The following is a 16,016-nucleotide window of genomic DNA, read 5'->3' as shown; positions in this document are numbered from 1 at the left end:
AAGAATTATCTCATGTCCCATACCACTTTTAATGTCCCATCTGGCATTCACTTCAGGGAAAAAGCAAATTAACATTATTGGAATTATTTGAGCCTAGACTATCGCTGCTTTACCAAATACTTTTAGTTCACATAATATGCACTTAGTTAAGTGTATATTAAGCATAATATACACGTAATATTTAATCATTTAAATCAAAGGAACATTGTACTTTGCTATGCTCAGCATTCAATGAAAAATTACTCACTATCTGGGGGGGATTATATTGCTAGCAACAGTACCAGTAATTTGAATCGCCTCACTAAAATCAGACTATTGTTGTAGCTGACACAATTATAGTGATTGTGTGGATTGTGTGTGAGTGTGCGTATGCACATGTGTGTGTATTTTTTCAGCCTTTATTTTATAAGGTCAAATACCACAACCTTTTTTGTAATTACCTAACTTACCTTAAATGAAATTTACTCATTATAAGAAAATATGATATAGTCAGATGTTTATATCAAGTACTGCTGAAATGTCAATGAACAAGAGGATTGGAAATTGACCATTTGATTTAGCAGCACAGAGATAAATCATGAAAGACCTTGAAAAGAAAAATTTCAGTCAAAAGGTGGGGACAAGAGTCTGTTTGAAGTTGGCTCAAAAGAGCATGAAAGGACAAGGAATTGCGACATGAGTATCAACAACTCTTTTCAGACGATATCCCACAGAGGAAGCAGAACAATAAGGTGACATGCAAATCACTGAGCACGGATGCCAAGCCCATAGAAAGGGCTCAGTAAACGTTGGCCAAAAAAGGGCTTGGTGACTCATGGAGGATGCTCAGTAAATGCTGGTCTACTGAATACAGAAGAAACGTAGGCATAGGGGCTGGTCAGGAAGGGCTTCATTTTTTTTTTTAAATAAACTTATTTATTTATTTAAATTATTATTAGTTTCAGGTGTACAAAACAATGTAATACCTCTCACAAAATGATGATCCCCCTCACACAATCTGCTACCCCTCTGACATTGTGTATACCGTGTTTCCCCGAAAATAAGACCTAGCCGGACCATCAGCTCTAATGCATCTTTTGGAGCAAAAATTAATATAAAACCTGGTATTTATATTATGTTATGTTATGTTATGTTATGTTATGTTATGTTATGTTATGTTATGTTATGTTGTTATATTATGTTATGTTATGTTATGTTATATTATATCCTGGTCTTATAGTAAAATAAGACTAGGTCTTATATGAATTTTTGCTCCAAAAGACGCATTAGAGCTGATGGTCCGGCTAGGTCTTACTTTCGGGAAACAGGGTAATTGTTAGAATTGCACTGACTCTATTCCTTATGCTGTACTCCACACACTGTGACCACATATATAAAATTATAGTTGGCATTCATTATTATTCAGCTTCAGCTTCAGGTGTAAATCAAAAACAGTCTCAGAGATATAGAGAAAAAACTGAAGGTTGCTAGCTGGGAGGAGGGTGGGGATGAGGGAGAAGGTGAGGGGATTAGAAAGCACAATCGGTAACCACAAGATTGCCACGAGGATACGAAAGACAATTTGGCGCATACCATCAATAATGTTGGAAAGATTTTGAAGGGTATCCGATGGACACTTGTTTTATTAGGGAGACCACTTCATGGACGGTGTAGGAAGGGCTTCTTGGAGTCTTTTTGAGTCGTAAATGATGGAGTTAGAGAAGGAACACTCAGGTGAGAGGGTGTCTCAGGCATGAACCAGGGCATGAAGATGGGGGAGGGTCGGCCTGCCAGCCAAGCTTGGGAGCTTTTGGGGGAGAAGCCAGGCTTGAATAGAGAGACAAGGCTGACAGAAGACCTCGAGTGCCAGACCGTGGCATTTATTTTGGGCCTGATGACTCAATAGGGAGCCAGAAATCTTGAGCCAGCAGAACTTATTGGGAACGTAGCATGAATTGTATTTTTCAAGCTATGTGCTGTGCTTCTGTGCCAAGTGTTGAAGTTGGGCTGGTTACAGCTCACGCTCCAGACAATCTAATGAGAAGCATATGTTTTTATACTAACTTCAACCTTCAGTTTCTTCCCTGACTTAGGACAATCCTCGCAACAAAATTTGAGGGATAAAGATTAATGGGAAATCAGAACTCACGTTAGGAGTTTAAGAAGGGGTGAGGAGACGGGGGCCCTCCTGAGTGAGTGCACTGGACACTGGCTTGAAAAGGCTGTTTCTGCAGAAAGCCAGGTACTGCTCCCTCAGCTGGCTGTTAGCAGCAGGCTGGTTTGTCAGGCAAGGGCCTTGAAGCCTTAAACACCCCTCTCCCATTTCCATGAATCAGAGTGACAAAACAGTGACCTGGCTGGGTTATTTTCGAGTTGGTGTGATTCATCTTGTCACATATGGTATTGAGATTCTGACCAGTCACGGTTGGTGCATTCTGGTTACCCAGTGAAAAGAGTGGTGAGGGTTGGGCCTAGAGGGCAAGCACCAGCTGGACCTGGGTTTGAATCCTGACCTTCACCTCCTGGCTATGTGACCTTTGACAAGTGCCCTAACCTCCATTACTTCTCTGTCAAATGGAGATGATGTTTATTGTGAGGGCTCACTAGCTATAGAGTTTGTTGTACAAGAAAAATGTTTATTATTACTGCCATTAGTTTGTTTAAATGTAATCATTCTGGCTCGTCAGTAAATGGTGGTGTAAATGGAGAACTATGGGAGAGAAGCAGCAATTGGTTCCTGCTGGAATGTGACAGTTCAGCTAGTTAAGCCCCTCTTAGCCCCAGATTATAGTCCATTCTTTGGTAATCCTGTTTTTGTCACATGGTCCAGGTTATTAAGAAAGCTCTAACAGGAGATTGCAATCGTTTCTGAATTCTGTAGCTTATTAGATTATGACTCAATAGCCTTTGTGATCCTGGGGCTTTTTGTAGAGAAATTGGGCAGGTGCATAGCTAGAGGCAATGAGCAGCAAAGAAAATGCTTGTTAACTGGTCATTTTGGGCTCTTTGTACACTCATAACTGGAGCTTTCTATTAGGGCATCAGCTGCTGGCTGGGATGATGGAAACAGCAGGTATGTTTCCATAGGTGATAGAGCCTTGCTTCCTCTATTCCACCACGGAAATGTTATGGTGCCAGCCACACATGGGGAGTCATAGAAATTCAACGTGGGCTGTAAGGAGGTGGGTCTGACTGGGAATGAAAGGTATTGTCCTAACAACACTGCCAGCGTGGCACATAGGCCTTTGGTTCCTGAAGTTTGCATTCTTCTTGTCTTTCAGGAGGGTGGGCAGCTCTCTTTTTGCCCTATAAATGCAGATCCTTTCTGCTGATGCTCCAACTATTGAAGCAGAAAGGGTCAGGATAGACCATTCTTTAGGAAGTTAAAAAGCTATCAGCAGCCCAGCCTGGGAGCAAATCCCAGGGATTGGGACGAGCATGAGACTCGGGGTTTGGCTGGGAGTAGATGCAATCACTCCTTCTGAGCAGGACCTCAGATGGGACAACAGGGGTCTGATAGGATTGAATGGGAGAGATACATCCTGGGGCCTATGCACAGAGCGCTGGTGTCTGAGGTCACACAGATTGAGTGTGGTGGCTTAGAGTGGCCCTCCGCCTAACGCCTCTGCTGGCTTGAGCAGGGACTAGGCTGTGGCAGTCTCTTTACCTCACTGAGCTGCAGCACCAGAGACTGGAGCTTGCCCTCGGAAGCTGGAGGAGAGGGCTAAAATAAATAAGATGTATCTGGAAGTGTGGCAGCATCTTGAAACCATACTGGTTGCTCATCGGAGGGCAAGGCCAACAAGAAGGGCAGAGAGGAAAACTAGAAATAATCTGGATTCTTGATTACTTCATTCAAGCTCCATATTAACCAGCACGGGGGCTGCGCTACCTCTGGAGTTCTTGTGAAGTGAGAGAATACATTTCTTAATGCTTAAGCCAGTGGAATCAGTTTTCTATTTGCAGCCCAAAACATCCTCAATGATTTATTACCTGATAGATTTCTGTGGAATAAATGAGGCAATTCCCATAAAGCGTTTAAGCACTGTGAAATGTTAACAATTACCGTTAATAGGACACTTTATTATGGAATTATACATGGCTTTCTTCTTTACTAAGATGTGTCATATTTCTCCAAATATATATGAGAACATTTTTGGCTAGAACCCAACCTTCTGCTTCTTTGGTGCCCAACCCACTTCTCAAGCAAAATGCATAGTAGATATTAAATCTCTATTTCATAATTTATATATATATGCATTGTATATATATATATATACACATACATACACATATACATACACACATATATACATACATTGTATATATATATATATATATATATATACATTTAGGGACTATATATATATATATATATATAGTCCCTAAATGTAACCCCTGAGGGACAATCAAATCCAGATGCCCTTGTGATTTGGGTGGAGACTGTGTCCCCAAGAAAAAATGTTTCATTTTGCTATTGGAAGGTGAATTCCAAGAGACTCTAACCTAAGTAGTTTGAAAAAGGGGAAAATGGCAGACCTTTCTAAAACTGGAAGGTACCAGAATCCCAGGCTATCGGGGCTGGAAAGGACCTGGGAATCATCTGGTTCATCTTCATTTCACAACTGAGGCCCAGAGACTTCCTCCTGGTCCCATAGCTAGAGACCAGGCCAGGAGTGGAATGCAGGTGCCAGCCTCCTGCCTCGATCCCTTTCCTTTATTTGTCATCACTCTTTCGACTTTCTCCAGAGTCAACTTCCCTTATAACCTGAGTAAGAGGGAAGCCCTCTCCCCAGAGGCTGTTTGGGCTGCTGGGAATCCATGGGAATCCATGAGAATCTGTTCATCCTTCCTAGCAAGGTCATTCTGCAGAGCTGCTACCAGGGACCAGGTGGCCTGGCATGAGATCTGAGACTTGGCACCCTTTGTTGACTGTGAATATCAGCCCCTCCTCTCTGAAGGGTCACTAAAGGCCAGGAGTTGGAAAGAGGCCTCTCCATGTCCACACACTGATCAGCAACTAGCGTGAAGGGCCTGTCACAATGGTAGTGGGGGACTCCCCACTGGGGCCAGTGCAAAGGAGAACGTAGCACCTAGTCTGAGCGGCACTGGCTCTGTCCATCCGAGGGTGAGATTTGGGAACTCCAGTCTGTCCCAGTCTGGCTCCGCTCATGGCCTACCCTCCCTTCCTCTCACCCCACCTGCACATCATACATACAGATTTGTCTGTGTTATTTTCCACACCTGGATGCTCCTAGCTATTCTCATCTCGACAACCCAAAATTGTTGGCCAGTGCAATTTAAATTTCAGTGCAAATGTTTATCCCCCCCCGCCATCAGAATTAACCACACCCTTTTCTCTTTTCCCACCATACTTGGTCTATTAAGTGACCATAGCATTTAATTCGAGATGGCTTTAGTTGGGTCTTTTCTACGAGATCAGTGCTTCTCAAACTTTAAAGGCATACAAATCACTTGGAGATCTTAGTAAACCAGAGATTCAGATTCAGATGGTCTAGCGTGGGAGTCTGCATTTCTAACAAGCTCCCAGGTGATGCTGACACTCTTGGCCTGCGGGCCACACTTTGAGTGCAAGGTACTGCTTTTGAGTCGCTTAAAGGTAGTTGCCACGTCTTGTTCATCTTTTTAATACCAGCTTGTAGTATAGCGTCTGGATGAGGGTAGGTGGTGAATATTCGTATACATTCGTTGAATTAAAACCCCCACAACTCCACATTTACCTAAGAGGAGAATGAATCTTAGAGAAGATGAACAGCTTGTCCTCAACATCCACCTAGCAAATGGCCAAACTAGGTTTCAAACACAGGCCAGACTCCTCATTTTTTTAGTCACTGACTGATCATGTCTCTTGGGGACCAGACAAGGCGGATGTTTTACTTATTGGGCTTCCTCGCTTTTCCCTTTCCTTCCTCTGCCTTCACTGGGTTTGGGTTGCTTTGTCTTCTTTCTGCTGAGTTTTCCATGTTCTCTCAGCCTTCTCAATCTCTTTTCTCTTTTACCTTTCTTGCCTTCCCTCTCCCTCCGCTACTCATCCCTCTTAGTCTTCTCCCTCCCCTGCCCTCTTCCTGCATGCCAGCCTCTCTTGGTAAACATTTCTGGGTCCTTTCTGCTTTTATAAAGATGGCATCCCATATTCCTGGGTGAATCTGTGGTGAAACTCCTGGGAAGGGCAGGAAGATGGTGACCAGGGTGGTGTTTCCTAGTCTAGTGCAGGAGTTTGCAAGCGTCAGGTGAAGGATGGCTTGCACTGGAATCACCAATGGTCGGAGACAGGTGTGATTCAAAATGCAGATTCCTGGGCCCCAACCCAGAGACTATATTCAGTAGGGTCAGGGTCAAAACTTAGTGCTGTGTAATTTTGAAAAGCTCTCCTGAGATAATTATGAGGAGTAGTAAGGTACCTGTGCTCACAGGCCCTGTCCCTGGGGGTGAGCCAGTGAGTGGCCAAGTGGCCTCAGTGGTACCAGGAGGGCGGCCTCGGGTGGAGGAGGTCTTCCTTGTAGGTCACGGAACATTGTTTAGCACCTGCTCCTTCCCCATCCTAGGTGGATAACCCTGTAGTGGTATGTCTGGCCCCATAGGGGGAGCTCCTTGCTTCCGTCACATTTGGGCAAGCAGAGCCTTCTGAAGTGCATTCCATCTATTTTGGGCTGTAAGTCCCCAAACCAGAAATATGTCCATTCCTTTCATCCTTTTAAATGACACTTCCTGCTCTTATACAGTTGTCACCCCCTGTTATTGGCTTGAGAGGAGTAAGAGGAAAGCAATTTTCACTCAATGCCTCTAATAGAATATGAGTTTCCTCCTTAGTTTAATTAAATTAAATTCCAGGACTTTCCCCCATGAGCTCTGTGGGGTCTGACAGCCACACACGCAGAATTTGGTAGAATCTTTGAGGCCATCTAGTCTACCCCACACTAATGAATCCTTCTTGCCGATTATTAAAAGACAGACATTCTTTGAAGATAAGCTCTCTGCTGCATCACCAAGCTGTTTGCCAGTATGACGCTCTGCCCTTGTTTTTACACCATGTGCCTTAATGGGGACAATTTCACCCCCAAGAGGGTGAAAAAAATTGTGATTTTAGATATTACAATGGTTTGTGGCCCTCCAAAGGGCAGTATATCTGTGGTATTAAATTTTCATGGGGGAAGGTACTAAGGGAACAACACATGCTGAAAAAGTTTCTTAGGGAGGACTAGAAAGGGATTGAGAAACACTGGTTTGTGCAAAGGAACCTGTGTCTCTCTGGCTGAGAGGTTGTATGATGCCATCTGACTTCAAAAAGTCAGATGAACCAACATGTCCATCGATAAAGTTTAGAACATTAAAAGGAGCAGCACCTCTATGTAACAAAATGGTTCTGTCTCCAACACATTCTCTGACGGAGTGAAAAAAAGCCAGTTGTAGAATGATATACACAGTGGTTAGTGTCTTAAAGCACAACTCCTTTTGGCATTTGGGAGAGCCCCTTTGCAATCAGCTGCCTTTCCGCCTTCTTACTCCAAAGTCCACTTGTTAGATACCCATGCAACACTTCTGCTTCGTCTTCTTATTTCTTTCTTATTTCTTAACAACTTAATGCCAAGTCATCCACTTCCTTTCATTCTTCCTCTCCTGTGTCCAAGGACAAAGGAGTCAAAGATAAAATTGTCTGATTGCATAGCTCTGATCATGTGTTCCCCTCATATAACTTTAGCTCTTAGCATTAGTGAGCTTGCATCATTTGTATGTGTCTGTTCTGTCTTCATAACTAGATTATAAAGCATTGTAGGATAGAGACCACACCTTCGTTTGATAGTCCATTTATGTGTTCGTTCATCCACCAATCATTCATTGAGCATCTCTAGGCCTGGGGCTAGATTCTAAAGAGACAAAGAATACAGGATATGGTCTCCAACTTCAAAGACTTCTCAGTAAAATAAAGAATGGTGAAACAGGGTGACAAGTGTGACAATAAAGATATATGTAAGTTGCACATCTTTGGGAGGAGGCAGTGCTTGAGCTGAGCCTTGAAGGAGAAATGAGTTTCCCAGATAGAAAAAGAATGTGGAACAGGAAGACCATTGCAGACCAAACTGGAAGCTTCTGATATGTCTGGAGACAATGGTACATGTGGGAAGGTACTGGAAATGAGGTTGAGCCAAAGCAAGAGGCACCTCAAGCTGAGGCACCTAAGGGCAATGGAATGCCACTAGAGAATTGATTAGCTCTCTATCGACTGCAGTGTGGATAGGAATAGTTGAAGATTGGAACCCAGTTAAGAGATGTCACAGCAATGCAAGGTGGTGATTCCTGGACAAGGGCAGTGGGTAGGGATGGGGAGTCCAGAGAACTAGTTGATTCACAGGCTATGGGGATGAGTGAAAATCGGAATCACCATCTGGAAGGGAGATTTATCACTATCTGTAAACTTAAAAAAGGAATATTTATCACTATCTATTAAAACTAAAAAAAAAAAAACAAAAAGGAATAGTCTTATGACTCAGAAATGTCATCTATGGTTACCTACCCTAAGGAAGAATATTTGTTCGGCATTGTTGGTTTCAAAAAGTCAGATGAACCAACATGTCCATCGATAAAGTATAGAACATTAAAAGGAGCAGCACCTCTATGTAACAAAATGGTTCCGTCTCCAACACATTCTCTGACGGAGTGAAAAAAAGCCAGTTGTACAATGATACACACAGTGGCTGGTGTCTAAAAGCACAACTCCTTTTGGCATTTGGGAGAGCCCCTTTGCAATCAGCTGCCTTTCCGCCTTCTTACCCCAAAGTCCACTTGTTAGATACCCATGCAACACTTCTGCTTCGTCTTCTTCTTTCTTTCTTTCTTATTTCTTAACAACTTAATGTTGAGGAGATACAAAATAACATTTATAGAATGCATGTAAACTATACAGAGTTGGAATACAATCAACACTCCTTCCTGTGCTCCCCACCAAGTGTAAGAACAGAAAAAACATTGTCATTATTTTCAATGTCTTGTGAGTCCCTCTCAGATCTATCCCTCTCCTCTCAAAGGTCACCATTTTCCTGAATTTTGTTTGTAGTTCCACATATATGTTCACGTTGTGCACTTGTGTGTTTTTGAATTTTCTCTATATGGAATCATACAGTATGTTATTATTTTGTGACATTCTCTTTCCATCTACAATTATATTTTTGAAGTGCTGTGTTTGTATTTGTCAGAGAAACAGAACCAGTAGGACATATGTGATCTATTAGGAGGAAATGGTTCATGTGTCTATGGAGACACAGAAGCCCCACCATCTGTTGTCTCAAGCTAGAGACCTGGTGCTATCATTGCACTCTGTGGCTAAAGACCCGAGAACCAGGGAGCTGATGGTATAAATCCCAGTTCAAGGGCAGGAGAAGACCTATGTCCCAGCTCAGTAGACAGGCCAGAAGAAAGAGGGTCCAATTCCTTCTTTTCGTGCCTTTTGTTCCATTCAGGCCCTCAATAGATAGGCTGCAACCCACTCATATTGGTGTGGGTAGTCTACTAAATGCATCGATTCGAGTGTTAACCTCACCGATACACCCAGAAATAATGTTAAATCTGGGCTTCTCAGGAGTGAACATTTTTCTGGCAATCCTCAGATAATTGGGCACTGTGTATGTTTGTTTACTTGTGGCTCTTAACACCTGTTTATACCCAGGAGAATACATCTGTACCTTGTGTTTGTATGAGGTTGTATGTGAGGAATTGCAAGGGAGGTACCCTACACTGTGTGTTCTCCATGCTTTCTCGATTTCTTCCTTATGTTCTGTGAATTTGGGAGGGAAGTAAGAAAGGTAGCATTGTTGTCAAGGACAAGTGGGAGGAGAGTAAGGGGGGCCTGCAGCATAGTCTGTGAGGATGGCAGATGCCCAGGCACTGTGCTGGAGAATATTTCATTATTTGGCAACAGTTGGTTAGTTATCAATGAAGCAGAGCTGAAAACCAGAACGGAAACCATGACACCCACCCCACCATAAGTTTGGGTTTCCTCCAAAACCATTTCCCTTCTGTATGTGGATGCAGTGAGCTGGATAGAGGATATAAGTCGGCTTCAGGAAGCGCTCTCCACATCTAGAGCCTGAGGTGACCATTCCCGGGCCTCTTGCCTCCACCTTTGGTCAGACCTACCTTCAGTTCCATGGGAGGCTTTGAGGGTCATCTGTACCCAGGGCTGTCTCTCTTCTTCTATGGACTTTATCACGCACGACTCGTTTTCAGGGCCTTGATCTGCAACTGCGCCATCCATTCCCTGCCACCCCATACCTGGAGCAAAGGAAGATGGGCCAGGCTGCGGCAAATACACTATGTTGGGTTGATGAAGATACTGAGCGCCTGCATTTTGGTAGCCCAAGAGCTGTATGCCATTCATGGACAATTGGTGCTTATTAGCAAGATATACCATCAGAGAAACTTTTTGTACCGCAAACAGTGGCAGCATCTCACTCTCTATGTGACCATCTTCCTGAGTGGGTGTGTGGATGTGGTAAGCCAGAACCTGCTATCCCGGAGGTGTGCAGCTCTGGAGCGAGGCGCCCAAGCCCTGGGCATGTTTCTGCTTCTGACCCTGATGGTGTCTCATGTGCAGGATTCAGAAGGCGTGGAATTGCAGTCTCACCTCCTGCTCAGCCAGGCCATCTTCCTGCTGACACTGGTGGTCACTGCAGAGCTGTGGGCTCCCGACACACCACAGCTCGGTGTGATGAAGGCCTTTTGTTATATGATGATAGGCTCCTGGCTGATACAGATAGGCTTTATGCTGTACAAACCAATCTCGGGCCACAAGTGGATGGATGATGACAAAAATGACATTATGTTTGTCACCACCTTCTTCTGCTGGCATGTGGCTTTTATTGCCATGTTGATGGTATGGATCTATGGCTTCTCCTTTCTGTGGTATTGTTACATTTGTTGATGTCTGAACCTGAGTGAGCCTGGAAGGGTCCCTGTCACCTGCACATTCGGGAACACCTGGTGGAGAAATCGAGGGAGGTGGAGCTGTCAGAGAGGAGGAACGGGCCACTTTCCTTCAGAGATCCCACCTGAAGCAGCAGACTCTGCTGCTCTCTCCCTTTCTGGCTTCTCTCAGTGTCATGTGTGGAGTAGATTGCAGAGGGAAGGTGAATGACACAAGAGGCGTGTGACTATGACCTTCACTCTCAGCTCCCCAAGTATTTCCCTACCTCGCTCACTCTCCTCCACTGCAGCCAAGGCAATCTGTTCGCTCAGCTCCTCTCTGCACTGCTGACTTCCCTCCAGGAGAATGTAAACTCAGTGTACTGTATCCCACCTTTGGGTCTTTATAAATACCCCTCACCCACCACGGAATACCAACTAGTCACGTTAGGCACATCACACACGTTTGCGTGCCTTAGTTCATCACCATCATTTACCTACCGTAACAACCAGCTCCTCCTCCTTTCTCTTTCTAGGTCTCTTCAATATTCATACTAAATCTGAGCTGCTATTTTGAATATATGGAACTCATAGAACAGTGACTGAGTTCTTTCTGTTGATTACTTTATGATTTATCCAAGGAAAAGTCAGATCCTTTTTGCCCGTTTTATTGAGGTATGCTTAATATACGAAACATTGCACATATTTAATGTGTACATTTTGATGCGTTTGGACCTGTGTGATGCTGTGATAGCAGCCCCACGATCCTTAGAGACAATTTCCTCTGCAGGGTTTACTAGAACAGAGCAACATCCTGCACATAATGGGGCTCAAAAGGGCTCATCTGTTTCCAGAATGTCTCTGAGTCCCCGAGTACAGCCTGTCACGTTCTTCTATCTGGGTAGACCAGCCCATTGCTCTGTTCACACCTCAATCAATTTCTAAGTAGTAATCTCACCTGGACTCTTTCCAGTTCTCATGTATAATAAAATCCAATGGCTTGTTTATTCCACATGCTTTTCTTTTTATTCGTACAACTACCCCTTCAGGTTGGTTTATAGATGATAATCTAAAATTCAAAAAGGATAAGAAACTGGCTTAACGTAGCTGGACATTTTGCTGTATCACATAATGCTAGTGCTGGGTGTCAAGGGAGGTGGAATTCTGAAGAGTGGAGTTAAGTTGTGGGGGACTTGCAAAAGAAGGTCTTTGTTACCCATACTGCTTCTCTCCCGGCTGCCCCCAGGAGATGGAAAATCTTACAGGCTTCCCTTACTCCTGGTCACGGTTAAAATATCTGGGCTTAGGACAGAGTGAGGCTGGGGGAGGGATTCTAGAGGATTGTCATCCTTCTGGTTCTCCTCTTGCGTCTAGTTCTTAGGAGAACTCTGTGTATCCCTCTTCCTTTGATTCGGGCCCTACTTTTCCTTGTTAATTTTCTGGTTCAAGAGTTAAGGTGCAGGAGGGGTGAATTATTGTCTGGGGCCTCTACCCTCTGGTTTGGGAGGCTGGTGAGCATTCTGAGTTATTGCAAAGGCAAGAGGTGCTTCCCAGTGTCATTTAGATGGGGCTCAGCAATGTCTCAGAACACGGGGTGGCATGCATGTGCTGGACATCCGGTGTGTGACGAGCAGGCAACGCTCCATGGAAGGCTTACGCTTTGTAGCAATGAGGCAATCAGATAGCAATGCTGCTCTTCCCTGGAGATGAGCTGTGGTCTCTGGGATGGAAATGAAATATTTCTCAGGCCCCTAATCATCTGCAGAGCCTCTAGTGCGGAGGGAGCCCACCCACTGAAAATGGTTCTGAGGTCGCAGCTTTAAAATAGTGGCATTCAGTCCCCATTTGGACTTGCTGCCTGATGGGGTCCCAGGATTCTCCAGCAATCAAGGCTCTCAGTTTCCTCTTATTGGAGGAAACCCTGGCCAGCCCTCCTGGCCCTGCCCTTGCAACGTAGCCCATATTTCTCCAGCTGTGCCTTCAATGGGAATGTGTTTATTTGTGTAGATTAGGGCTTGGAATGAGGAGATTCCTTGTACCCACAAGAGCCCACTCCTGTGACCCAGACACTTGCCCTGCTTCTGGTCCCTACCTACCTTGAGCTGCTCGGCCCTCACATGCACAGTATGTACCTTGTCTGCCAACCTTGGGAAGCTGGGGCCTCCAGGCCTGCGGAGTTGAGACCCTTAGTTCAGCATCTGTGCTTCACCTTGGTCCTGGTAACCAGAAGAACTCAGCAGTCTCCCCTGCGGGTTCTGCTCTGTTCCTGGTTGTCCCTTCTGGGTCCCATCTCCTTGTTTCTCCCCCACAACCTTGGAGATCTTTCCAAGCCTTGCCCCGCCTTGCAACTCCCCCTTCCTGTAGACTAGTTGAACCTCCTCTAGTGTCTTGAAGTTGGGGTGGTAGGGAATCTGTTTTTTTTTCCCTACATCCTTTTTTAGTGCTAGGGCAAAACTGTTTTTCTACTTCACTCAGGCCTCCTCTTTGATAATAAGAACATATTTTTTTTTACTCTTTTAACCTAAAAATTGATAATTTTTTTGCATCTTAAGGCAATATCTTTCAGTAATTAGAGGAAGTTTTATGCAAGGGCAGAAAAACAAAGCCAAATATTAATATTTCAAGATATTCTCTCTCTACCGAAAGTAAAAATGGAAGAGTTACCAAAGCTGCTTGTTAACAGATCTGTCCCATTTCAGAGTACTTTTGAGGTTCTGTTAGGTACTAATGAACTCCGTCTTGTAGTAAATTAATGCCTCCAAACATTATTATACCTCACAACATGTATCTTTCAGGTAAATTAATAAATATTAACAGGGGCCTACAAAGCCGCAAAGGATTATTGCTGAGGCCTGATATAATGTGGCATGGACAGGCTTGCTGTTTAGATGACGCGGCCCTTTCTGTATTCCGACTTCACAGTATGGATGAGCACTCTGATAGCAATCCTAAACTTTGAAATGTAAAACCAGCTGAAGATAAATTGGGGGGAAAACAAAAGCTAAAAAATCCACATAGTTTTGGAGAGAAAGGTGTAATCTTCACCACTATCCACCAGAGGGCACCATGTCTACGTGAGCCTGGAAAGGGCACTTGCTCTCTATTTGATATTGAACTACGTATTAATTTAATAGAAATGGAGGAGGGATGACGAGGAGGGCAGAAAAATACAGAAGCAAGTATTGTCCAAGCATCCAGTAAACACAATGAAGGTCTGTTTGTTTCCTGTCAAACTTAGATGTGTGCACAAGAATAAGCACAGTATTCAATTGATAGATACAGATTATATTTATAGACACATATATAGATCTATATTATATCTATGTATAGTACATATAATAGATAGATAGGTAGGTAGGTAGATATGTGTGTGTATCTCAAAAACAAAACAGTGTCAAAATGCCCCTTGAGCTAAAATGGTTGCTTTTTAGTACTTTTATGAAAATTATCAAAAAGCTCTTTTTAGGGGCCGGCCGGGTGGCTCAGGCGGTTAGAGCTCAGAGCTCCTAACTCCGAAGGCTGCCAGTTCGATTCCCACATGGGCCAGTGGGCTCTCAACCACAAGGTTACCGGTTCAACTCCTCGAGTCCCACCGGGCAGCACGCCCTGCAACTAAGATTGAACACGGCACCTTGAGCTGAGCTGCCACTGAGCTCCCTGATGGCTCAGTTGGTTGGAGTGCGTCCGCTCAACCACAATGTTGCCCGTTCGACTCCCGCAAGGGATGGTGGGCTATGTCCCCTGCAACTAGAAAACGGCAACTGGACCTGGAGCTGAGCTGTGCCCTCCACAACTAAGACTGAAAGGACAACAACTTGAAACTGAACGGTGCCCTCCACAACTAAGATTGAAAGTACAACTTGACTTGGAAAAAAAAAGTCCTGGAAGTACACACTGTTCCCCAATAAAGCCCTGTTAGCCCCTTCCTCAATAAAATAATAAAAAAAAAAAATAGCTGGAAAAAAAAAGCTCTTTTTAGGGCATCACATAATAAGCAGGCAGTAAATGGTTCGTGAATGAGTAAATAAAGAGTCTATTATGGGTGTAGCACAGATGAAATGTAGGTTAAATTCTGATCTGGGTTTTGGAGGATAATACGAGTTTGTTAGAGGAATTCAGAGCAGGCATTCTGAAATCTTAGAAGTTCCTGTACTCAAAATTGTTTTATGGAAAGTTTGATAATTTTCTTTTCACTTTGAAGGTTGAGGATTATTAATGGTCTCTTATTAATTGAGGGGGAACCTTCTGCCAACAACAGAAATGCTTGCAGTCGTTTGGATTATAATCAATATTCAATATATCATGGTACACATTTAAAAAACTAATTATTGAGCTTTTAAACTTGACACATAGAATTATTGATAATGTAGTAATTTTTATTTAAAGTTGTTCCACTTGTTCATTATTTTTTAATGAAATCATACATTTGATAAATCAAGTTTTCCATATTTTGTGAATTAAAATTCCTTAGACATTTGATATTATGTATTTAAAATATGATTGTTTTAAATACTTTAAATTTCTAACAAGGCATATTTATAAACCTAATGAAAATTCTCGTAAGGACTTACAATGGTTTTTGAATTAGACCTGAGTTCACATCTCAGCTCTGGTGCTTACTATGCGTTGGATCAGATCCAGCATCCAATGATTTCCCAAAACTCTGGGCATCTCCCTTACCCTGGAATTGGCAGCAGATCTCTTTGACAAAGATTAGGAAGAAGATTCACAATAAATACTTGCAAAAATACTGCAAGGTATTCCTAACGGGCAAAATGCTTTTTTTTAAATTAAATTTTAATATTTTAAATTTTATTTAAGAGCTTCTAGGTGAGACTCAGGACTGAAAATAGGGTGAAGGACCTGATATTCTACCATGATGGCTCATTATAGCCTCCTATTCATGCTCATTCATTCACTTAACAAATATTGATCGAGCACTTCCATGGGACAGAAACTGCTCTAGAATTTCAGGACGTGTCACTGAATAAAGTACTCAACAATCCCAGCCACCATGGAGCTTCTATTCTCAAGTAGAATCTTAGTGGACTGTCCGCACGTTCTTTTTCCAGGGGGCCTTGTAATTAATAGCCACAGCAAAGGATCTGTGGATTGGGTCA

General features: G+C 43.4%; 2 protein-coding genes across 4 annotated transcripts in view; both read left to right on the top strand.

Annotated features, from left to right (window-relative positions):
- Positions 1 to 16,016, top strand: part of RGSL1 (regulator of G protein signaling like 1) — a 111,559-nt gene that overhangs the window by 25,419 nt on the left and 70,124 nt on the right. The gene's annotated exons all lie outside the window — the stretch shown is intronic.
- On the top strand, positions 10,142 to 10,915 carry LOC308487555 (transmembrane epididymal protein 1-like; the record flags this gene model as incomplete). Its single annotated transcript, XM_081025937.1, has 1 exon — positions 10,142 to 10,915. One exon carries the CDS (start codon positions 10,142 to 10,144, stop codon positions 10,913 to 10,915), a length of 774 nt encoding a protein of 257 aa, XP_080882063.1.

The sequence above is a fragment of the Rhinolophus hipposideros genome (genome assembly GCF_964194185.1).
Source record: "Rhinolophus hipposideros genome assembly, chromosome: 19".
Taxonomy (NCBI): domain Eukaryota; kingdom Metazoa; phylum Chordata; class Mammalia; order Chiroptera; family Rhinolophidae; genus Rhinolophus; species Rhinolophus hipposideros.
Note: the sequence above shows the minus strand (reverse complement) of the source record. Positions and strands in the feature narration are given on the sequence as shown.